Source organism: Malurus melanocephalus, unplaced genomic scaffold, assembly GCF_030028575.1.
Source record: "Malurus melanocephalus ecotype Western Australia unplaced genomic scaffold, MMel_1.1 scaffold_2, whole genome shotgun sequence".
Taxonomy (NCBI): domain Eukaryota; kingdom Metazoa; phylum Chordata; class Aves; order Passeriformes; family Maluridae; genus Malurus; species Malurus melanocephalus.
Window position 1 is genome coordinate 4,826,159 of NW_026623234.1, and position 22,567 is coordinate 4,848,725.

At 44.0% G+C, this 22,567-nt stretch overlaps 1 protein-coding gene across 1 annotated transcript in view; it reads left to right on the top strand.

The window, feature by feature from the left end:
• The window catches only part of TYRO3 (TYRO3 protein tyrosine kinase), a 41,530-nt gene extending 19,257 nt beyond the window's left edge, over positions 1-22,273 (top strand). The window contains exons 7-19 of the mRNA XM_057365712.1: positions 834-1,011; positions 1,493-1,635; positions 2,913-3,057; positions 7,210-7,339; positions 8,147-8,247; positions 9,193-9,288; positions 11,570-11,650; positions 13,275-13,367; positions 14,098-14,219; positions 14,517-14,626; positions 16,038-16,197; positions 17,550-17,686; positions 19,825-22,273. Coding sequence (XP_057221695.1) covers positions 834-1,011; positions 1,493-1,635; positions 2,913-3,057; positions 7,210-7,339; positions 8,147-8,247; positions 9,193-9,288; positions 11,570-11,650; positions 13,275-13,367; positions 14,098-14,219; positions 14,517-14,626; positions 16,038-16,197; positions 17,550-17,686; positions 19,825-20,200 — 1,872 coding nt within the window. The 3' untranslated portion in view covers positions 20,201-22,273. The remainder of the gene's footprint in view (positions 1-833; positions 1,012-1,492; positions 1,636-2,912; positions 3,058-7,209; positions 7,340-8,146; positions 8,248-9,192; positions 9,289-11,569; positions 11,651-13,274; positions 13,368-14,097; positions 14,220-14,516; positions 14,627-16,037; positions 16,198-17,549; positions 17,687-19,824) is intronic.
• The last annotated feature ends 294 nt before the right edge of the window (positions 22,274-22,567 follow it).

Genomic DNA, 22,567 nt, shown 5'->3' on the forward strand with positions numbered 1-22,567 from the left:
GTGTACGTGACAGTGAGCAGAAGGGCAGTGAGAAAGGGAGAAAGGCTGCCACATAAAGTATATAAAGTCCATCTTACTGTTTCGCTTTTGTCAGTACATCTTGMTTTTATTCTCAGCTTTGTTATTTCACATGCACTTGAGAAGAAAGTCTCAGCCTGGAGCTGTGCAGAGATTTCTGCTGTTTTCAGTACAAAAGTAGAAACATTGAACTTGTCTGTGCATTAAAAGCACACTGTGATATCMGATTTGAATTAACATTCATGCTGCTTTAAAGCTCAGATTTGGAAAAAAAAAGAAAAAGAAGAGTTGCAGGAGTGGTGAGAAGTTTCTTCTCTGTTTCATTTGAAACAGGTTAGTTGAACTGAGCCATCTATGTCTACCATGTCTCTGATGCACTACAAAATTGAAAATATACAAACTTCTCAGAAAAGGAGTTTGGCAAAAGAGGACAGTAGGCAAAAGGCAAGTTGCTCTACTGGTGTTCATTGCCCAAATTTAAACAAGCCTCAGGAGCCAGATGCTGGCACTCAAAGTGACAAGCACATTTAGTTTTCTTTAAAGGAATAATAATAAACTGTAGAAATTGTAACATAGGGAAGGAAATGTTTTAAAATACAGAACCAAATTTTCATCTGGTGGAAATTTTTTAGAGTGCCTGAGTGATGTCACTTCACGATTCTTAGTTTGACAATTCCCTTTTCAGTATTTTAAGCATCACTAGTACTGCATCTATTCTTACACATGCTTAAACTGACAAATGGGTTCTTACCCAAATGGACCTGTTAGTCATATTGCTTATGGTAACAGTCATCTCTGTTTCACTCTTGGCGCAGGTAGCTGAGTCACCAGATGGCCAGGAGGTCTCCACTGAAGTCACCCCAGTGCCACCCTTTGCCTACGGCGTGCAAGGCCTGAAGCATTCCACCAACTACAGCGTTCGTGTGCAGTGCAGCAATGAGATGGGCAGCTCCCCTTTCACCGACAGGGTGTACTTCCAGACCCTGGAGCTTGGTAAGGAATGGYAGACAAGAGCAGGGCTGCAGTTCTGAATCTGAAAAAGACAATGATAAATGTCATTAACTCCTTGCTAATTCTGAAGTACGGGAAACGTTGTGCTGTTAGATTGCTCATCCACTCTAAGGATCTCCTAGAACAAAATGATGATACGCAGTCAACTGGACTGGGTTAAGGGCAACCTTAACGTGGTTAAGGGCAATGATGCAAAATGCAGGAGCTGACYCAGCCATGGGGCTTCTGCATGCTGGTCCCATTAGCTCTGTGGCATTCTTGGGATCTTCAGAGAAATGAGAGGTACTGACCWGTCTTCTCCACTTGAAGCCATAGAGTGCTGGTGGCCTGCAGAAGTTGTTCTCTCCTCTCACACCCCCTCTTTTCCAGATGATCTCAGGAAAGAGGGTGAAACTGCCATTTTCATRTGGGTAGTGCCTTATTTTCCTGCACAGAGTGATTGTGTTCTCTCTTCTGCTTTCAGCTCCAAGCAGCACCCCTCAAAATATCCATGTTATTCAAAGCGATCCTGGTCTAATTTTGGAGTGGGAGGGCGTGTCTCCAGATGTGCTAAAAGAGAATGTCCTGGGATACAGACTGGAGTGGATTCAGGATAATGTAACTCAGGTAACATACTGAAAAGGTACCGAGCCATTGAACACAGAGTTGCAGAAGGCTCATATTCAATTTTAGGGTCCCTCATCCGTACCAGGGGATTAGATTGCTGGGATTGCTTTTGTGTAAATGGATTCTGATTTTAGGGAATGCCTTAATATTTGACTTCAAGATTTAGGACTGYTTGCTCCTTCCTGGCATATTCAGAATTCCTTCACTTGGATGTTTTACCTGCAGACAYGCCAGTTCTCTACCATTCCTTGTACAAGAAGGACAGCATAGAGGGAATCCACTTTGCTTCTCTCTGCCTCTTTCTAGGGCTGTCCAGCTCTGACAGTGCAGGATYTGGCCTTTCTCTCTCCTATGCCTGGGCCTTGATTTTCTGAATCCTAGCAGCAAAGGGGTATTTAACAAGTGAATGAGTTATGCTGTAAATCACAGAAAGAAGGCTGTGGATTCTTTAGCTTCATTTACAGCACTTAGGGAGTTGAAAGGACCCTGACAGGGTAGAAGGCCTTTCATTTGTTCTTAGGMATTGACCTTTACCGGGTGTCTATCAACCTTTGAAGTCCACAGCATTTCTTATGGTTTCTAGCTTCCTAATAGGTATTTACCCAGTGCTTATTAATGAAGAGCAAGCCTGTAATAATAGACAGCTAGAGGGAAAATTGACTTATTTCCTATTTTGTATGACCCATTTCACAGTGGGTCAGCGTCATTGACTTTGAGTGGTGGTATTTTGAGTTCTCATTGAATTTACATTGTGTCAGTGGTGGCAGCCAAATATTYGTGGGTTTACTGCAAAAGGTGTGCATGAAGATCTGAAAAAATACTGAAAATATGTTAGCCTTGCCATCCCGAGTGAAAATTGGTGCTGGAATTCAGAAGCCATTTAGGATTTGGTCAGCAAGTTAAAACAGACAGACAGACTCCTCCCTTGGTTTAAAAATGCCAGATGCTTTACAGTAAACCACAAGAAGGAGTTATATCTTTTAATAGCAGAAAAAAAGTATTTCTATAGCAACATGCATGGGAGGACCTCAAAGGAAGGAATCATTAAACCTCCTATCTGCCTTATGCCTTGGCAAGCTATTAGCAATTTTTGGGAAGAGAAACCCAAGACAACAGCCCAAATCCCAGGCAAACTGAGATAAAGACCTGGGAGTCACTCCCAACCTTTGTTATAGCACCAGTGAAGTACATGGTTCTATTTTGGTTTAGTTTTAAAGGTGAAGTTTCACACTAGATTCSTTTTAAATCAGCTCACAGTTATTGTCGTTTGCACTCAGGGGGAGATGATTGTGCAGGAGACAAAAGCCAATCTCACAATGTGGAATCCTCTCAAAGACCTGATTATCAGGGTGTGTGTGCTGAACTCTGCTGGGTGTGGGCCCTGGAGTGACCTCTTCCTGCTTGAAGCCCAAGAGGTCATGGGTGAGTATCCACTATTTTCTCTTCACTTAGGAGAAAAAGTCAGAAATACTGGGACTGCTGTTTTTTTTACTTCTTTTCTCACAGTGYTTACAACTTACTGAGATGCATGTAWCAGCACACTTCATCAAGGAGACTGGAAATTCRGTAATCTTTAAAGAGCTGGTATAAACAAAACAGCTTCTGGCCTCTATTGTGTCTTCTTTATCAGGGTTTTACTSTGCTTAGTGCAGAGCAGAAGGGCAGATGCAATAGAAAATATGCAAATGAAGTGTTACACAGATTTACACGAGTAAATGTGACAGAAAACTCTAACATAGCTTCTTTTCTTTGATTTAATTTTATGCCAAACCTCAGTAGTTTTAGTGAAGCCTGATTTAAACCGTGGCCACATGGGGGTTCATAATGGTTTTACTGAATGTATTTATATTAAACCAGTTTAGCTGTCTCTATGGAAAAGCTGAGCTGCTGGTAGAAGAGGAGGATGATGGGTTTGTTGGGAGCAAAGAACAAGCACGTGTGGAATGCACTCCTGGTGCTGAAGGGCAGTTAGGCTCACCTGGGGCAGTTTGCTTGCTGCTTGTGTTTCACAGTGAATGGGAAATGGGAGTCAGGCTATGAAGTGGGGCAGAATGTTATATGGGGAGATGGGTGGAAGGGARAGAATGCTGTGAACAAGACTGTAACAGAACTAGGAGGAGGACATTCCAAATAAAGATATAGATTGGTGATAAGGAGTCAGTGAGGTGTGATCATACAAAAATCCCACACTCTCCTGAGGTTCTGTTTCGAAGTGTTYGTGGCAGGACAAGATAGCATCTCTAATTTCTGATTAGACCTGACCCACCTGCTGCTGCTTTTTCCCACTCCACATGGCTTTCAGGAATCACATGCACATTGCGCTCTCCTGATCCATCAGCACTTAAAGATGGCAGGGGGACTCTAGAGGGGAGTTCTCAGGCAAGCAGGGGGTGGGGGATGTGGGCAGAGTACCCAGTAGGGAGCTGTATCCTTACTCACAGTAGTRCGTTTAATGCTGGTTTTAGCATGCATGTTACTCAGGTCCTTTGGCAGCCCAGTTCCTGTGACAAAGTCAGCACTGAAGGTTTAGTGTGAACACACAGTCYCTGTGGGATCAAAGCCCTCAAATTATTTAAAGCAGAATGAAGGGGTGTGGAGGTTCAGAATTGAACCTACTGAGGTTGGTCATTGGCTTCATCAATTTTTTTTTCCTCCTGGTTTTTGATTGGGTATTTTCTGTGGCACCCAAATACAGATAAAAGTATCTGAAAGACCTAGGAGTTCCCTTTGGAAAATGGCCATCATTGGCAAGAAGCCCCAGGGAAKGGTTGGGATTTGCATTTTACAGGGAGCTAGAATGGGATAATTCTGAAAGCACTGTATGTTGTAGTTTGATTGTTTTTATTTACAAACCACTTTAAAAAAAGTGGTGCAGGAGTGGTGCTTCTCTTGGCCAARTGCTGTCTGGAAGCACATATATTTCTTCACAAGCATAACAGGCTGGAAAGTAAAAGTTCACTGTGGAAACACTGACAGGCCTTAAGCAGCAGAGCTGCAGAAMGACTGCAAATTTGTTTCAGGCCTGGTAGAAAATGTAAGTTGCTTCCTTTCCTAAAATAGCAAACTCGCACTGGTTGCTTTATGTGAGAAATGCCAGGGGTGGTTTCTGACCAGCTCCCAGTGCGCCAATAAGGATGACTAAGCTTGTTTAAACTTTAAGTCGAATTTGTCATCACAGCAAAGCTAGTGGGAGCTCCACCCTACTTATGCAGAGATCTGGTGTGCTATTAACAAAGATGGTTTTAATATTTTCAGAAACTATCTCGATATAAACCATTTTTTTTCATTGCAGAGCAAGAAACAGAATGGTTTAATAGCTTTCTCCTATCTGTAATCTTCACAGTTGTAGGCAAAAGAAGACTCTTGGATTATGTTCTTTGCACACCTTTGAGATATAAACTTTCTGTGAAATAAAAGGGCTCATCATCAAAGGGCTCCTAAACACTTTTTTWAAAATTCTTCTAATAATACTGGCTTCTCTCTGCCTTGTGCAGTCTTAAGGCATATGGTGGTTGAAAAAGGGAGAGAGATGGAGATGGGAGAGAGACAGAGTTGAGAGAGGAAAGGCATCTTGTGGGCTGCAGCCTCCTCTCAAGCTCAGTGACATGATGTGTGGGGCAGAGGAGGAAAAGCAGTGAATTTCAACATTCATTTCTATTTCTGACACATTTGCTATAAATTGTGGGAGGGGCTCCAGATTCCCAGCAGTTCAGAAACATGGAGAATAATTTCGTTTAGTTCAGTTTTGTTTTCATCCATGCTCCTTTGGAGGGGCTCCCAGGAAGTTGCTCTAAATCCCTGCTCTCTCACCAGACCAGCCAACAGAAAGAGACTAGAAAAATAAGCCGAGAAAGGTTTGTCTCAGCACAGGGGGAAGGAAACCTTATTGTTAARTATCAGAGAGGACCGTCTACATCAGTGTTGTCAGTTGTTTCTGCCCTGATTGTTTGGCAGAAACAGCCCAAATGGTTGGCTTGGGAATTGTGGAGAGGGTTGGAGTTACCTTTATTGTATTTGAGAAATAGAGCTTCTGTTTCTGATCTGTCCCTTCTCATAAACAGCCTTGGAGGCTGGGTYGAAAGTTGCAGCAAGAGGGAGTATCATGAGACCCAGAGCCTTAAAGCCTTCTGGGTGGTAAAAGAATATGTGAGTCACTGAAGGAGATAAGATGATGGAAAATGAATACTAAGATCTGGTAATTTGCTTCAAGTGGAGGAGTACTAGTCTGCTTCCTCACTGGTCCACAATTCCGTTTCTTTAAGCTCTACCTGTTTATTTGTCTAATACTGCTTCTTTAAAAACTTGGATGATAAGGCTCATCAATGTAGCTGGTAACCAAGCCTCAGAAGCCTCTTGCCTGCCAGGACTCTGCCAGTAAGAGTTGTCTGGCTCCTTTTCATATGCATCTATGCAGAGATTCATCCAAATTCCAGCCCATAAACATAACATCTCTCTTAAGGACAGGTTTGTTTATACTGTCATGACTTATAACAGGATTATTTACATCATCAAAGATGATTCTTCCTTTCCTTCTGGTAAAGGGCAATCAGCTCCTGGGGGTGAGCAAGTGAGCATGAAGATGAAGGAGGTACTCAGGGACCTGGTATCTTTTCTTGTTCGCTCTTAAACCATTTGGAGATATGAGGGCTATCCTTGATTTTAATAAATCCATTTAAATTCACATTTAATCTTTAGTAATTGTATTTGGAGAAGAAATCTCACAGGGAATTGGATTAATTTATCCTTCTTTTGCCAGGCATACATAATATTCTTTTTATTTGTAACCATATTGCTTATCTTCCTTGCTTGGCAGTTTGCTCAAATTGGCAGCATCTCCATTTCTTCTATRGACAGTTTGTAGTTTAAAGTATACATATTCTGGGAAAAAAAAATATTATTTCAGAATTGGAACCTGTAGGCTGACTAACTTATTTCTTGACTTACAGGGGACTTTTTAAAATTCACCTTTTCTTTGGAGATAGACACTGAGAAGCTGCAACCAGCCAACCAAACATTGTGAAGTTGCAGCTAATACCAGTCCCTCAGGGTGCTTCTCTTTGTGGGAGGGGTTAGAGGAAAAATGTAAATATTTTTAACCAGATTGCCATGAGACAATTGTYCTTCTCTGTTGTCTTTCAAAATGTTACCTGGTTGACGTTCAGGTAGTGCTCTGTAACCTGGTCACATTTCTAATGTCTGCCTCAAACAGGACAGGGTGAAACCTGCACACAAAATGCTCATATTAAGCAATCTTTTTGTCCTGAGGCTCCAGTTTAACGTGCCCCAGATCATGAGCTCATGTAAAATAGTACAATCTGGTGCATCAGCTATCACTTTCTCGAGGTTTAAAACCAATAGTTTCTGATAACTAGATACATCTGCTCTGCCTTTGCCGTGTGAAAGAGCTAGCTTTCCCAATGATTGGCTGAATACCTGCTTATGCCAAATTCCAGTACACAAGGATCCACCAGGTCCAGCAGCATGTCTTTCTCATTTAAAAGCAAAAAGGAGAWATTGGTCTGTTTAGCACGGACAGTCTTCTGTTTCCTGACTGGTGTTTTCTGCATCATCTAGGTGGCCAGAGACAACCTCCTTATGGGACGTCCTGGGTTCCTGTGGCATTGGGCATTCTCACAGCACTGGTCACAGCTGTTGCCCTGGCCCTTATTCTCCTTCGAAAAAGAAGAAAAGAAACTCGGTTTGGGTAAGGGAATTTCTCCTTGTTCTGATTAGAGAGATCTCTGCTTTCTTGTCTGTTGTAGTTTATGACTCAATTATTTTTCAAAAAAGCATTGTGGATTGAGTACTTTTGGCAGTTTCTTTGGATAACTGTATTGGTTGAGGGGTTTTTCTGGGACTTTTTTTTATTTTGCTGTTAGTGGCTTTTTCCCATAGTTTTGGGATGCCTTTTCGTCAAAATGAGWACACAAAAAATACAGACATATGTTAATAGCTAGGTCTTATTAGACTATAAAAATATAAACCTAATTATAGTAATTCCTAGCACTGCTGCTTAAAGAGATTCAAAGAGAAAAGACCCACAGATGAAACATCTGTATTCTTCTCCCTTCACCCCATGCTGGTTTTCAGTCTAGCAGCTGATCCTGACTGCCCAGAACCCTCTRGATCCCCAGTAAGGTTTCCTTTCCATCCCCTCTGACATTTGGCTGTGGTTTGCTCCCTACTGCAAACAAGGTTCCATTATTTCCAGTCTCCCAGATTTCCCTCTCACAACAGCATCTCTGCTTATAGGACTGCTGCAACCTGTCTCAGCCTGCAGCTTCTCCCAGGCACTTGGGCGGAGTGATTCCCCTGTTTTGGAAGGCTCTAGGTACATCAGCAAAGCAGCATAAACTCATTGTTCCTCCTCTCCAGTGACACCCTCTTTAACAAAACAGTCTGCAATGTTTATATGACAAGGAGCAAAACATCATCCATACTGTCCAACGCACCCTTTTAGAAGTGAATGGCCTATGTAATCATGGCCCTGTGTGTCTTTTCTGCCTTCTAGCCATGCCTTTGGCAGTGTGGTTGGCAGAGGGGATCCTGCAGTCCATTTCAGAGCTGCCAGGTCTTTCAACAGGGAGGGCCCAGAGCTCATTGAAGCAACATGTAAGTAAAATGACCTGAGTGATTCTGCCTGGGAAGCTGTGTTCATGCATGTACTATGCTCTCCCTGTTTTCACTGAAACTGATGTTTCTTGATCAAAAACATGGGATTAATTTACAATGAGGCATTGTGAATTGCAGGGGTGAAAGGCCAKAATTGCTGTTGCCATACCAATTACATAGCACTTGCTAATTACAGCTACAGTCATTGTGTATATTAATGCAAGACATAAATTCGTCACTCCCCTGTCCCAGTTTCACTCTAGGATTCCTTCAACTGGAATCTAGTACAATGGTGAGATACATATGGCTTAAAAACATAAGCAACAGYCTTTAAACTCAATGTGCTGAGCTGTGCTACAAGCACAAACCAGTTAATCCATCTTGGAAAAGCAGGAATTGGTAACTTATCAAACAAGAGATTGCATCCCAGGAATGGCCAGAAGGTCCATTAGCATGATCCATTTCTGTCTCTTGGTTCAGGAAGGGGMCAGCTTTCTGTGGCATTACTGCATAGCTGCGTTATGATGATGCTCCAGACAGTCACTGAAATGGTGCAGGTCCATCAACTTTAATTAAACTCTATGACCCACTGTCAGGGGCCCTTCATATTGGATTTTGTCTGCTCAGCACTATTTCCATTATTTCTGTATTCCTGTTGTTCTTGGTGTGTTTAAGGGTGGTATTATCCTCTCCCTTTAAGGACTCTAAGTACCTTTTCTGATGGTTGAAAGTTACTGGCCTCTTGTCTGTGGTGAGAATGGAAGGGAATTCTAGAAGGGACTTCTGGAAGGGAATTCTGCCTTTTTCAGGTTTTCCTGTTTACAGTGTGGGAGTCAGATTGGAGACWGAGATTAGAACAGGTGACTCTTGATGTTGTGACAGAATATTTACATACCTTTTATCTGACTCATTTGTTTTGTTGTTTGTTTTTTGTTTTTTTTTCAGTGGAGAGTATAGGGATCAGTGATGAGTTGAAGACAAAACTCAAGGATGTCTTAATCCAGGAACAGCAGTTCACCTTGGGAAGAATGTTGGGCAAGGGTAAGAAGCAGAACTGAACAAGGCTTTACACTGAAAATCCCACTAGTGTTACTTTTACTGTTGAGTAGGGAGAAAGCAATTACAAGCAGCCTGTTTTCTCTCCTGCTTGTAGATGGAAATTTAAATGGAACTGTCCCTTCCGCTGGGATAAAATGTTTCAGAGGTTTAGCATAACTAAGAGGATATTGGCTAAGCCATTCCTATAATATGGCTCTACACAGTCATGAGCTGCAGTCTATGCTCAGCTTTCCAAAGTACTGTTGATTCACTGGTGTGTGAATTTCTTCCAGAGATTTAAACAAAGGAATATTCAATTGAACTTCTACTCTTTCTGCTAACAAAGTAATGCTATAGAATTCTTTCTATTTACATAACTGTGCATGAAATATTAAACAGGCCAAGACAATACAGAGACAGAGATTATCTACCTCAAAAACTCCAACCCCTCAAAAAATGATAGTTTCAGGTATTCTCGATGTCTTAAGTGGTCTGACTCCAGATTTTGGGCTCTTATACAGGCACTTTCAGAGCAGGTACTGAATTTTCCTGCTGTTTGTCCTCATTAGTTCAAGTCCTTAAGAGTGGATCTCACATACAGGTGCTCCTAACATTTCTYTGAGATTTTCAGATCAGGGAGTTGGACAGAACAAAAGTGGAATGTCTTTCACTTAACCTTAGCTGAGAGGTTGGCCCAGAAACTCTGTGGAAAGATGGGTTTGAATTTAGGTTTCCCAGAAGGCAGGTCAGTGCTAGCTGTGGAATCACCCTTCCTTACTTCTCAGTTCAAAGGTAGTCCCTAGAAGTGAAAATGTGTGAGGATAAAGCCAGTAACTGAGAGGAGCATATGTAAAGGGTCATAAGCAAAGAGAAGCTGAAGTTTTTGGCTTGCTTCTTCCTYATAAGACTAGTTTTATTGCAGGGTTTTTTGGCCCTTTCCCACAGGGAGCATCCCTCCTAGAACAAAGGTGTTTCTTCTAGAGCAGGAAGATGACCTTCCTGCAGAAGTGGTCTCAGAGGGCTTAACAATGCTAAGCAATTAAACAGCTGTGTCATCTGTTAGTGAGTGGCMGCTCTTGGCCAGTTTCTGGGATCCTGCTTCAACCCTTCTGGCCTGTCCCCATAGCAGGTGACAAACTGAAATTGGCCACTGAGGGGCCCCAGGGCGTGGCCTTGGTGTGGGGGTGCCAGGTGGCAGGATCTGGTCTGTGTTGTCAGCCCCACTCCCATGTCCCCAGGTTACAAGTTATAAGGTGACATGACTGTATTATCTTGGGCTCTGCTGACTCTACAGCTAGCAACAGCTCCACAGTATGGAAGCAGCATAAAACACCTTTGTTCCTTCCCATTTTCCTGGTTTGTGGTCAGATCCACAGCTCCTGGCTGTTGTGAAGTAAGCATGTGCCATAGAGCAGTGAAGGACACCGGTGAAAAGCTAGTGGGAAGATAATGATAATATTTRTTGGGTAGGTGTCCTCAGTGCCATATTTTGCTTCTTCCTTTTCAGTACCAGAGTTCCTCATGCTAATGCATTTTGGGTGGCATAAGCAGTTACAAAATTAGGGAGAGCAAATCTAGAGCCAGATCTAATGCAAAGAGGCTGTTAGGCTGTGGTATAAAGCCTCTTCAGGCTAAAATATTTTGAAGAGGTTTTGGCCTGTTGCATTTCCTCTTATCTTCCTTTTACAACACACCAGGGCAAACACTGCCTTTTGTAAATCAGCATATCACTCATACATAMGTAGGTACTCCTATGTTTTCTCTGGTCAGCTGTGATTCATAGAAGTTCTCTGAGTTTTGAGAGGTGAGGCTGACTCTGTCCCAAATAGTTGAGTCCTGGCACCATCTCTCAGCTCTGCTGGCTGTCAATGCTGAGAGCTTCCCCAGCCAACYCATCCCCTTGCTGCTGCAGTTTACAGCCTCCTCGCTGACCAGAACCTAACTCAGACTCATTCCTCATGATGTGGTTTCCCCAGAAATGTCTGCCTGTGATCCCAGCTTAAACTCTGTCTCTGCATCATCTGTCTGGTCAGGGATAGCTTTTTTTCCTTCTTGTTTTCCTTTGCCTTCTGGACTGCCAGCACAGTGATCTGTGTCTACTGATAGTGATACCTCTCCCAGACACACATGCTGAAAGCTGCTGTCTGGAGCTGCAGAAGGAAAAATGAAGAATTTCTTGTGGTTACACAGCTCCTTTGCCAGCGACCCCTGAAGTGAACCTACTGTGAGTCATACTTTCTTCACGAGAAGCTGTTCCTCACTGCCTGCTCTGATAATTTTACAGGGGAGTTTGGGTCAGTTCGAGAGGCACTACTGAAGCTAGATGATGGCTCTTTCCAGAAAGTGGCAGTGAAGATGCTGAAAGGTATGTGGGGGCAGGGTTACCTGAATTACTTAAGAAAAGAGAGCTTGGAAAGATTAAATGTTGTCTGTCCTATTCTCAGCAAATATCTGCTGATACTCTTCATTCCTCTCTGAGCTTCCCACTCAGCCACTCTACCCAGGTTGTCTCACATCCTTTCTTGTCTTTTAGTAGTGGAAGCTCTTCAGGGAAGACCTATACTGCCTTAGTTGTTTCTACAGCATGTAGCTCGTGGTGAATGCAACCRAAACCGCTATATCATGTGGCACGGACAGCTCTGCTTTACCGTAATAATTCAGCAGTGAAAGAACATTATTCCTCCAAGCACATATCCTGGCATCAACAGAAGAGTTTTTGGGCTGAATGCAGTGACAAGCTAGCTCATCTCAGTCAGCACATTTTACCGAGCTGTCCACCCCACTCTGATTTGTCATTTGAATGTACTTAACAAGGGCAGCTAAACATGTTCATCAGGTAGAAATCTGTAACAAGAAAAGCAGTTAAGAGATAGGTATAAATCAAAGCAAATAGGAGTATATATTTGTGTTTATGTATGTTAGCCTATGTTATTTGATCCCTCTTGCCTGTAAGGCAAAAAATTAACTGCAATTATCTGAAAATAGAGTTACACTCACTTATCTCTGGACTTCACTGTCACAAAATACCAGCAKGTAGTAAATACACTGGTACCATTCTCATGTAAGTTGTATCATTTTATCCAATTTCAACAATAATTCTAATCAGTTTGCAAGCTTGTGTGTAGTCAGAATGTCTCCCTTCAGGCATCTAACTTAGGAACAATCTGTCAGCCTCCAGAGGCACCTTCCTTTCTCATTGACTGTAAGAGAAAGGAATCTCCTTTAGTCTTCTGAATCATATTGAAATTACTTGCCTAAAGCAGATAATGTGAATATTCCCTTACAGGTCTGAGTCTGATCTTTCAGCAGGACTGGAGGACTGCTAAATTCAGTAGCAGTAGTGGTGGAAGTAGTCGAATGGGATACTTCTCKATTATATTGATGTATTTCCATAAATCTGGAGTCATAGCAATGAGAAATAGTTTAGTCCAGATTTTCACTGATGTCACTGCTGAATTTGGTCCAAGCTGTCCAGTAGTGTGGTAATTTAGGAAATCTTAGCTCTAGCACCATTTAAGACTCAATCATGCTAAGATACATAAAAGCATTGATTTTTCATGCCATCTTTGTCAGAGATGAATTGGGCCCTGCTGTGCCAGCCAGGGGCTCCAGGCCATCTCCTCAGTTTCAACATTTTCTTTCRTTTGCGTGGTGTCTCCTCTCCCTGATGTTTTGTAGTTTAGGTTTTTTTACCTAATTAATTCTTGCATCTTTACCCCCCCACACGGTTTGCACAGCTTCCAAGGAAAGTTCTTACTGAGAAAAGAGCTGCTAACCAGCTTTATTCTGCCAAGCACCAATTCACCAGATGTCCCTGATATGTGCTTACTGCTGCCCATCCCAGGAGAGAGTGTCAGGCTCTGCTTGGTTGTAAAATGGCTTATCTAGCTATAGGTCTGAGAGGAAAGAACAAGCTTTTGATAATCATTATTTGTAAAGTCCCTTGGAACCACCTATAAAGGAAGTAAACTTACAGTCACTTTTTCCAGCGGACATCTTCACCTCGACTGACATTGAGGAGTTTCTGCGAGAGGCTGCCTGTATGAAGGAATTTGACCACCCTCACGTCACCAAACTGATTGGTAAGACAGTGCTGCTGCTCGTGCCACAGAGCACCTGCTGTTCCTGCACTATCCCACCCAGCCTCAGTCCCCACTGCTGTCCAGCAGCAGCGTTGGTGCAGCCTCCTCTGTGCTGCCCGCTGTCCTGGGTAGGTCAGCACTGCTCCTTCCCGGGCCCRGAGGGAGTCAGAGTGTGTGTAATGCTTCCCACACCTGCCCTCATACACCAGTACTGTCATTTCCCATTTAACCCATTCCTTTGGTTCTTGCAAATGTGTCAGGGAGACTTTGACTGGTGGAGATGTGCCCAAGCTGCTGCAAATGTGGACAGGTGGGCTGGTAGACTGTAAATAGAAGGAGGGAAAATTGTGTCTGTCCAAAATACTGAGTAGGAAACAAGACATTTGTGTGTGGCCACTTTGGAATGGAGGCATTTTCCAGAATGTGGAGATTGCTCTGCAGAGCCTGGGGCTGTCTGGTCTGGAGTGATCCTAGAAACATTTATAGTTGCTCCTGCAAGAAGAGCAGAGAGGTGCTAGGCTCTTAGTACGGCCTCTGAAGTAAACAGGGATAGAGGCATCTTAACACTTCCTGGCATAAAGGCATAGAAAGAAGCTTGGAACATGGAATCTACCCAGCAAAACTGCACCTTTTCCTCCAGATTTGTAAGAGAAAGGTGCAGCAGGCTGCAAGATTCCCCCTGGCAGTGATCTGTTTGCTAAYGCCCCTTTGCTCTGTGTGTCCTCATCAGGAGTCAGTCTACGAAGCCGTCCCAAGGGCCGTCTCCCAATTCCCATGGTGATCCTGCCCTTCATGAAGCATGGAGACCTCCATGCCTTTCTGCTGATGTCACGGATTGGGGAAAACCCTTTTGTAAGTCTGTCTCACTGTAGAATTCCTTTTGGGAGGGTAGGGATTTTCAGAGAATGTATTTGGAGCAGTTGAARATTGGTCTCCCGAAGGCACTGGCAGATGGTTGGATTTTAATACCAGAGAAAGTTGTGAGATGTGGTCTTGAAGCATTCCATTCCATGCAAGTTGAGGACCAGCTCATCCATTCCATCCCCTCCCTATATCCCCCATCCCTGCTCTGTAAGCTAGCAGCAAACCCTGCGGTTTTGTCATACGTGCTTGAAAGCCTCCAGTAACTTAAACCTCTATTTCTTACAGAACTTGCCTGTTCAGACACTCCTCAAGTTCATGATTGACATTGCCAGYGGGATGGAGTACTTGAGCTCAAAAAATTTCATACACAGGGACCTGGCAGCTCGGAACTGCATGTAAGCGATCCATGAGTTTTTAGAGAAAAGAAAGATGGCAGTGGGTGAGGGAGGGATGAGAAACCTTTTGCATGACAGAAGTGTGGGGGTCCTGTCTGAGAATGCTGATCCTTGCATTTACATGACAATAGACATGGGGAGTCATGGTCATTGTGGTGGGGTGTGTGGTGGTGCTGCTGGGAGCAGGGAGCAACTCTTTAAGTCCCACTGACCTTTCAAACAGACCCTTTTTATAGGGAACTTCTCCATCGTTGGTCTGCACATAGAGGTTCATAGAGTTGATTACAATATGTGTTTGTAATTAGCTGCTCTAGTGGCTGTGTGTCAGCATAGGCTATTTGTTCTACAGTATACAGTAACCAACGAGAGGGARTGGGCTTGGCTGTGCCAGAAAAGAACTTCCATTGTATCCTGAAGTCTGTATCTCTTGTATCTATTTTGAGGACTTGATTATCACAMTACAAAAATTGTAGTTTCTTTGAAAGCTTGTGGAGAATTCCTTTAAAAATAATTGCATGGTGAGCACACCATATGATCCCACTTCACTKTTCTTGACACCAAACTACCTTGACTGCTTTGAAGGGAAGAAAAGTCCTTTTTTTATCCTTTCCACTCTGCTTTTTGCCTGAGAATGGAGTAAGGAACAACTCATGTGACAACAGAACTGTGCCTCTGAATAAAACCACTACAACCAATAAAATCCACAGTGAGACACAKATTTCCAAAGGCATTTGAATGTCCAGATGTACAAACAACGATATTCATGATGAAAAATGATGGGTTAGCCAGCTTTGACATTTATGAGAAACCCATGTCTATTTTTGTAGACATCCTCCAGCGGAAGCTGAATGCCTATTTCAGCACATCTTCTGGGGAAAGCAGTGACACTTTATGAGGCCTGGGAGCATGAAGTCTCTGTGGGCTTTACTTGGACTGTCTGCCAACATGTGTAGGTTTAAGTGGGTGATGGAGAAATYCAGGCCATTAACCAGGCCTGAAGAGGAGATACTGCAGATCTTGTTCAAGCAGTTTTAGCAGGCAGTCTAGCTAATTGCCCWATGATTTTTTTGACTGCCAGTGTGGGATGCAGGCCTTGGTGGTAGCAGTGAGCACTGCAGATGTCCTCTAATAATCTTGGAAACAACAAAAAGTATCTGAGTTTACTTTGTGTAAGAGAGTAGAGCATCTGAGCACAGCCACTTTCTTACTGCCTTAGTCATAACTAGTTCCCTGTGAGTCTGAAGGAACTAATTTAAGACTGCTGAGCTACTTCACAGTGGTCACCAAGTAGATTAAATAATTCTCCTTTTGTGTAATATTTGTGAGCTATATACCTCAGCTCTCTGTATTTTTTTTTTTGCTTGAGGTAGCCAGTAAATGCTTTTTTGGCATTGTGAAAACTTTCCCATAGGTTGGATGAGAACATGAATGTGAGTGTTGCAGACTTTGGACTTTCTAAGAAAATCTACAGTGGAGACTACTACCGCCAGGGCTGTGCCTCCAAGCTGCCAGTGAAGTGGCTTGCTCTGGAAAGTCTGGCAGATAACCTGTACACAACGCACAGTGATGTGGTGAGGTTTGCTCTAGTGCTTTTGGGGACCACTTGTATTCCTGCTGAAGGGGAGGAATCCCACTGAGGGTGGGGAAAGGCCCCAGTGATGGGAAAGGGAGTTTGTCTTGTGCTCGAGGGATGGTGCTACCTCTGCCTTGGGTGCTGTCAAAAGTCAAAGCTAAAAATATGAGAGCAGTTAATGGCAGAAGATATCAATCCTTTTCTTCTTGTCCTTTTGTCCTTTGCTTTTCAGTGCTTATCCCCATCCATTCTTCACTCTCCCCTCCTTCTCTTCTTTTTCATCTCTTTGTGCAATTCTTCTCTTACTCTTTTTTCCTTTCTCTTTTGCATGACAGTTTGAAGGTGATGTTTGCAATGCGTGTAACCCACACACTTACGTACAAATGCAACAAAGATACTCTGTGCTGCAGGAGGCATTGGTGGGATTTCATAGATCTAAAGACATTAGTGCTTAGGTACTCCCAGTAACTTTGCCCTTGGGGAGCAAGGCTAAACCCATTCATCTGAAATTGTTACTTATTTTCCCTTTGGGATTTGTTTTTTCTACTTCTGATACCATCTTCCCTCTTCCTTGCTGCCTTTTGATCTATTTTCACAGTTGTCCTTCAGTCCTGTGGACTTGCTTTTGTAGTTATCCCTGTCACAATGTCCTTGAAGATATAACTGAGAGTGCTTTGTAATGTGGCTGCTGTGCTGCCCAGCGATAGCTGCATCCACTGTAYACAGTGTTTAGTGATCACTGATCACTACTTCAGCCACTTTTCAGACACTGAGCAGATGTTTGCTCATGCAAATAACAATTTTTGCACCTCACAAACCTTGCAGTTTACTTGAAATGTGTAAGTATGACTGTGCAGCATAGAGCTGATATGAATGTGAGCTGTATGTGGTTTGTTCCTTGCCCTGCTTATTGGCCRCACTCTGCTTTCACTTGTGTCCATACATTGCTGGAAACTCAGAATCTGGTTAAATGAATTAAGAAACTGATTTGTGAGCGCCCCAAACCAAAATCTTCATATAGCTSGGAACCAACAAGCTAATGCCACATACCTTAAAGAACCAAAAGTGGGAGATGTTTGGGAGAGGTCTGCAGGTGGTAGACAGCAGTAGCTCCCAAATCTTTCCCTGCTCCACTGCAGGGTGGGGCGTGTCAGGGCCTTCAGCTGTCTCCTAAGGTGATGTGTCMGCATCAGCAGCATCTGGTGGGTCATTTCTGTTTTTTGGCTAGAGCTTGCATAGTGCTTGCATCACTGCTGCTCAGATGAGGTTACCCCAGCAAAGTCTGAGCATACTGAAAACAGCGAGCAGGGAACTGTCCATTCACTTGTTCTGTGTGCTCTTCTCTTTCAGTGGGCGTTCGGGGTGACCATGTGGGAGATTGTGACCCGAGGGCAAACCCCTTATGCTGGCATTGAGAATGCAGAAATCTACAACTACCTCATCAGTGGGAACAGGCTGAAGCAGCCCCCGGAGTGCCTGGAAGATGTGTGAGTACTTCCTCACCCTGCTGACATGTTATTGCTTGAAACATTTGGCTCGCTGGAAGGAAACAGAGGCAGCTGGCCGGGATACTGATCTGAGTCTGTCCACTTTCCAGTACACAGAGCCATTCACTAGAAAGTCTCTGGGTTAGCTACTAGATACTCTTCGCTGGCAGAGCTCCCAGGAACCTGTGGTAACTACACAAGCAGTTAACTTGGCTCAATCATTTCAACAGTGTCAACATTCACAGTCCTTGGCTTCGTGGAAACTGTAACTGTGTTTCCAGAATCACTGAACCCTRCCTTCTCAGGACAGCATCTGAGCAAAGGGATGAGTTCCATGGCACACCCTGAAGGATGAATAGAGAGGCAATCTAGCCAGACTATGAGGAAACTGGATTGCAGAGGCAGTGGCCTGCGTGYGTTTTTCAAAGCTTGGCCCAGTTTTCAAAAGTTGATCTACTACTCTTGGAAGTAACAGGCTAAAAGAGAAGAGAGCAGATAGGACAATCTAAAGTTGTGTAAGTCAGTGTCCCACCTTAAATTACAGCTGGAAACAAATCCAGGACAATCTTGSAAATGCTGGTTTCAGACATTTTCAGACTTACAGGAAGGACCTAGATAGTTCACAGGGCAGCAGGCAGCCACATGCTTCAGCCTGTGCTCCTGCCTTAACCCTGCTGCCAAGGGATCATTCTYGGCCAGCAGATCACATGAAATGTTTGCTCAGGAACCCTTCTTCCATGGATGRTGGTTGAAGATTCTACCTCTCCTTTAAATGAATTTCTGCTGATTGTGAGCAAGTGTAAAAGAAAATGTTTAATACGGTGCCACAGAATTGGAAATTTCTGTTTTTGCTGTAGCATTTAGAATTACTTCTACTGTTTGTGAGGGATGTAAATCASGATTAAGACAACTGAACCATAGAAGATTTCTGTAAAAGTAGTGTGAGATCAAAAACAGTCTTGTAAATCTGATTGCAAGCAAGGAATACAAAAAGTAAAATAAAACCCATCTTGAAATGCTTTATTTCCCAGTAAAGAGCATATCAGATTTTTGTCCATTTACAAGTTTAACTGAGGTTCATTTGTATGCAGTGTTTTTCAGTGCCAGCACTGTGCTTTGTTCCTGTTCCCTGCAAAACTGGCAACAATAACACCATAGGAATGCAGCTGCCAGTCTTGTGGATGATGCACAAAGAGGAKCAGGACAATGGCTCTGGCCGTGCTCCAGCGCAGTGCTCTGGCCGGGGGCCTGGCTGAAGGGAGGGCAGCCAGCACAGGCACTGAACTGCAAATGCAGCCACAGAGAAGAGCTCCTCTTCCCTTGCCCAAGCACAGGCCAGCAGAGCCATTGATTGTCTCTTTATGCTGGCCTTGGGGCAGCCAAGGTGGCTGGCATTTGACCACAGGAGAAAGGCTGCAGGATGGGACCTGAGCCTGGTAATGGCCCTGAGTATGGCACAGGGCTGGTGCCTTTGGAATTGAAAGGCTGTTTCAGCATCCCTCTTCCACCACAGAGCYGTTGTCCATTCTTTAACAGCCCTCTAAACAAACCCAGTATGGTTTTTCCAGGCCTGTTGRCAACCTGTCAGGCAGCAACAGCAGCACACCTCCGTTACTCTGGGAGCGCTGGATTAACATGGCATGAAAAAAAAAMCTCTGGAAATAACATGAACTTCCCACAGTTTGATCTTTGTTTTCTTCCTGTGATTTATCTGCTCTTGATAGAATTTGGAGGGATGGCTTCAGCTGAGACAGAGGTTGTGAGGGTGTTTTTTGTGAATAAATTCCAAAGCTATTACTAGATGATGTCACACTCACGGTCCTATTTTAGCTCCCTGGAGACAGCGCAACCAGAGCTTTACCAAGAAATTCAGCATGCTTTGACAGGGCTTTTGGGGGTTTTAATACTGTCTAACTATTTTGACCATAGTGAGAATGCCCTTAAAAATAGGAAGAAACAAGAAATTAGATCAGTAATGGTCATCCACRTGTCATCTGTGCAAGGCCAAAGCTGAGAGGTTTTGGGAGAAGCACCTGTGCTTTTTAAGCTTTACTGCCCAGAGTCCCTGTTGAGASGTGCAGGGCATGGTGAGTAAACCACTCCGTTTCTCAGTGCTCCTGTGTCTCTCTGTTTTGCAGCTACGATCTCATGTGCAGGTGTTGGCATCCTGAGCCCAAGCTACGCCCCAGCTTTGGAGTGCTCCGGTCGCAGCTGGAAATGATCCGYGGGAGGATGTCCACACTCTCTTCCAGCCAGGATCCTCTCTATGTCAACATTGGGAGGGACAAAGAGGCGTCTGCAAGTGACCCTGCCCTGCACGCCTCCTTTGCAAATATGGATGCTGAAGAGACTGTTGCTGGGGCAGCTGCTGCTGTCACAAGTGACTATCGCTACATCATGAGCCCCTTGTGCCTTGGAGATGATGCTGAGGGTGAAAGGCATCCAGATGGACAAGATGGGGAGGACAAAAGCCTTCTGTATGAGCTAGAGACAGGAGCAGAGAAAGGTTGTTAGCCTGTACATAGTAGTGACACTCTGCTTCCCTGGGACTGGATGCGTGCAGCTTGGTGCTGTGTCTCCTCTGGGGCTCTGATGCCGGACCTGGAATGGCTTTGAACAGCACTGGCCAGGGCTCTTGGGCAGCTTTTGTAGCTTTCACCGCCTGTGTGGGCTGCAGTGGCAAATAGCTTGGAAGAGCTGCAACCCCCACAACCCCTTGGATTTTGGGGAGGGAGGCAGTAGGGTTGCAGGTTGACCACCTCCTGCTGAAAGGAGTTCAGAGCTAAGGTGGCAGTGAGAGTCTGTGCTCTGCTCCTTGTCACTGAATGCTGGAGCAGAGCTGAATGCACCTTCTGTTCGGTCAGTGCTTGCTCTTGTGTAGATGTTGTCTTCAACCCTGGCTGCGTGACTTTGGGACTGGTACCTCTGAAAACACCAGTGGGTATTTATACTGTCATTCAGGACAAGAGGGCGAAATTCCCCTCGTGTTCGCTCAGCAGTACTGCCTAGACTTGTTGCCTACCTCAGTGGTTCTCAAACTGATCAGCGGATCTGCTCCTACCCAGCACTGAATTTGAACATCTGGCTCATTTCATGCAGTGACATTTGCTGCTTCCTCACTCCAGGGCTCTTTTAAGAGTTTCAGACATTTTGGTGAGCAAGGAAATCAGAAAAAAATGAGAATCCAGCATTCCTCTTCGCCCCATGTACCTTTTTAATGTCTTTCTTCTGTTTGATGCCAGTTCAGGCCTGACTAGACTTGCATCTGACATTGAAATGCAAAGGGAGGGAGAGCAGCTGGCTTGTGTGAGGGCAGAATCCAACTTCAAAGGGATGGAAAGGAAGCAGTGTAGAGAGAACTTAACAGCAGTGTGGGGAAACAGTGCTAATTAATGCTAAGTGCTGCCCTGCAGGAGAGGAAGAAGACTGAGATGCAGAATGACAGACTTGCTCAGTTTCAGCAGGAGCGAGATTCAGCATTTGCTTCAAAATTGGATTCTTTCAATCATTCTCTTTATTAGTCCTATGACTTCTTCAAATAACCAAGAACTGTAGCTGCTATAGTGATGTGTGAAATCAGTTTTGGGAACACGTGTGTTGGGGGAAGGGATCAGCTGGGAGATCTCTTTCTGAAGAGAGAGGCCTCATGATGAAAAAGCTTGAGAACCACTGGCCTTCCTATTTAGGAGGTTTTCTGGCATGCTGTTAAAGTTACATAAAACATAGAGTATTATCACTGCAGCCTTCCAGACAGGGCAAAATTAATGTTTTTGCTCTTTGGGTTTTGTTTTGTTTTCCAATCAGCATGTCTGACTCACTGTAACTGCAAGTGCTTGTGTGTTTTTTAATAATTTAATATTTTACTGTAAATCGGCATTTGTTTTGTGCAGTGGTTCCCAGCAAGGAAGTGCAGTTACATCTTACTCTACTTATCCTAAATATTTGCTCAATCTTAATTTCTTTTATTTTCACTGCGCTAAAAACTTGGCAGTATTACTTAGGATTCCACATTGCACTTCCTCAAACTAATACCACAAATGCCAGCATTTGCTGAGTTGGCAAAGGTGGGACCAAAAAGTCCAGTTAGATTGCAGACTTGGTATCAGAACACTCCACCCTTCAATACCCAGTATTTGCTTATTGTAAAGTTGGGTCTAGCTATAAAATTCAGGTCAAGCTTCAGTCCTTAAAGAGAACTCTTCCTAGGGAAGGGGAATTTCAGCCTGGGACTTGGGCATGGGTCCTTTCTGTAAAGTTTCCTACTGAACAGAGATGTCCTACAGGTGTCTCCAGAAATTCAGTATGGTTTTTCAGTCACAGGTACAAACTCTACCATCTTACACTCCAGGCGGTACAGCGTTTTCTCTTCATTTAGCTGGAATGCTGTAAATGCAGGTGAGAAGATAACACCTAACAAAGGGTAACAAAAGCCTGTTCAGTGCACTTTTGCAGTGGGGGCAGAAGCCCGTGCTCCCTGCAGCTGCCTAGGAAGCGCAGATGTACATACAGACTCTAACTTTGGGAAGCATGTTGTTAGTTTTTATGCATTTTTTAATAATAAAACCTGTACTGTGTTTGAGTAGCTTCTTATCTGTGGCAGAACGTGTGATGATGCTGACAAACTGTGTGGGTTCATAGCCAGCCCCAGCTGAAAGTTGTCTTTCTCCCTTCACCAAGSATGACTGGGCTATTTCTTGGAGGCAGGGAACATGCTTGGCCTGCCCGAGTGGCAATTACTCTGCATTGCTCCAACCTTGAGATTGTGAAGGCCAAAATCTGATGGGCACAGGCCAGTGGTTTCATCAGGAGACCGGCTCTGTGGCCACTGCTTTGCAGGAACCGGGGCAAGAGCTCTTACTGGGACATGCTGCTTCCTACCTG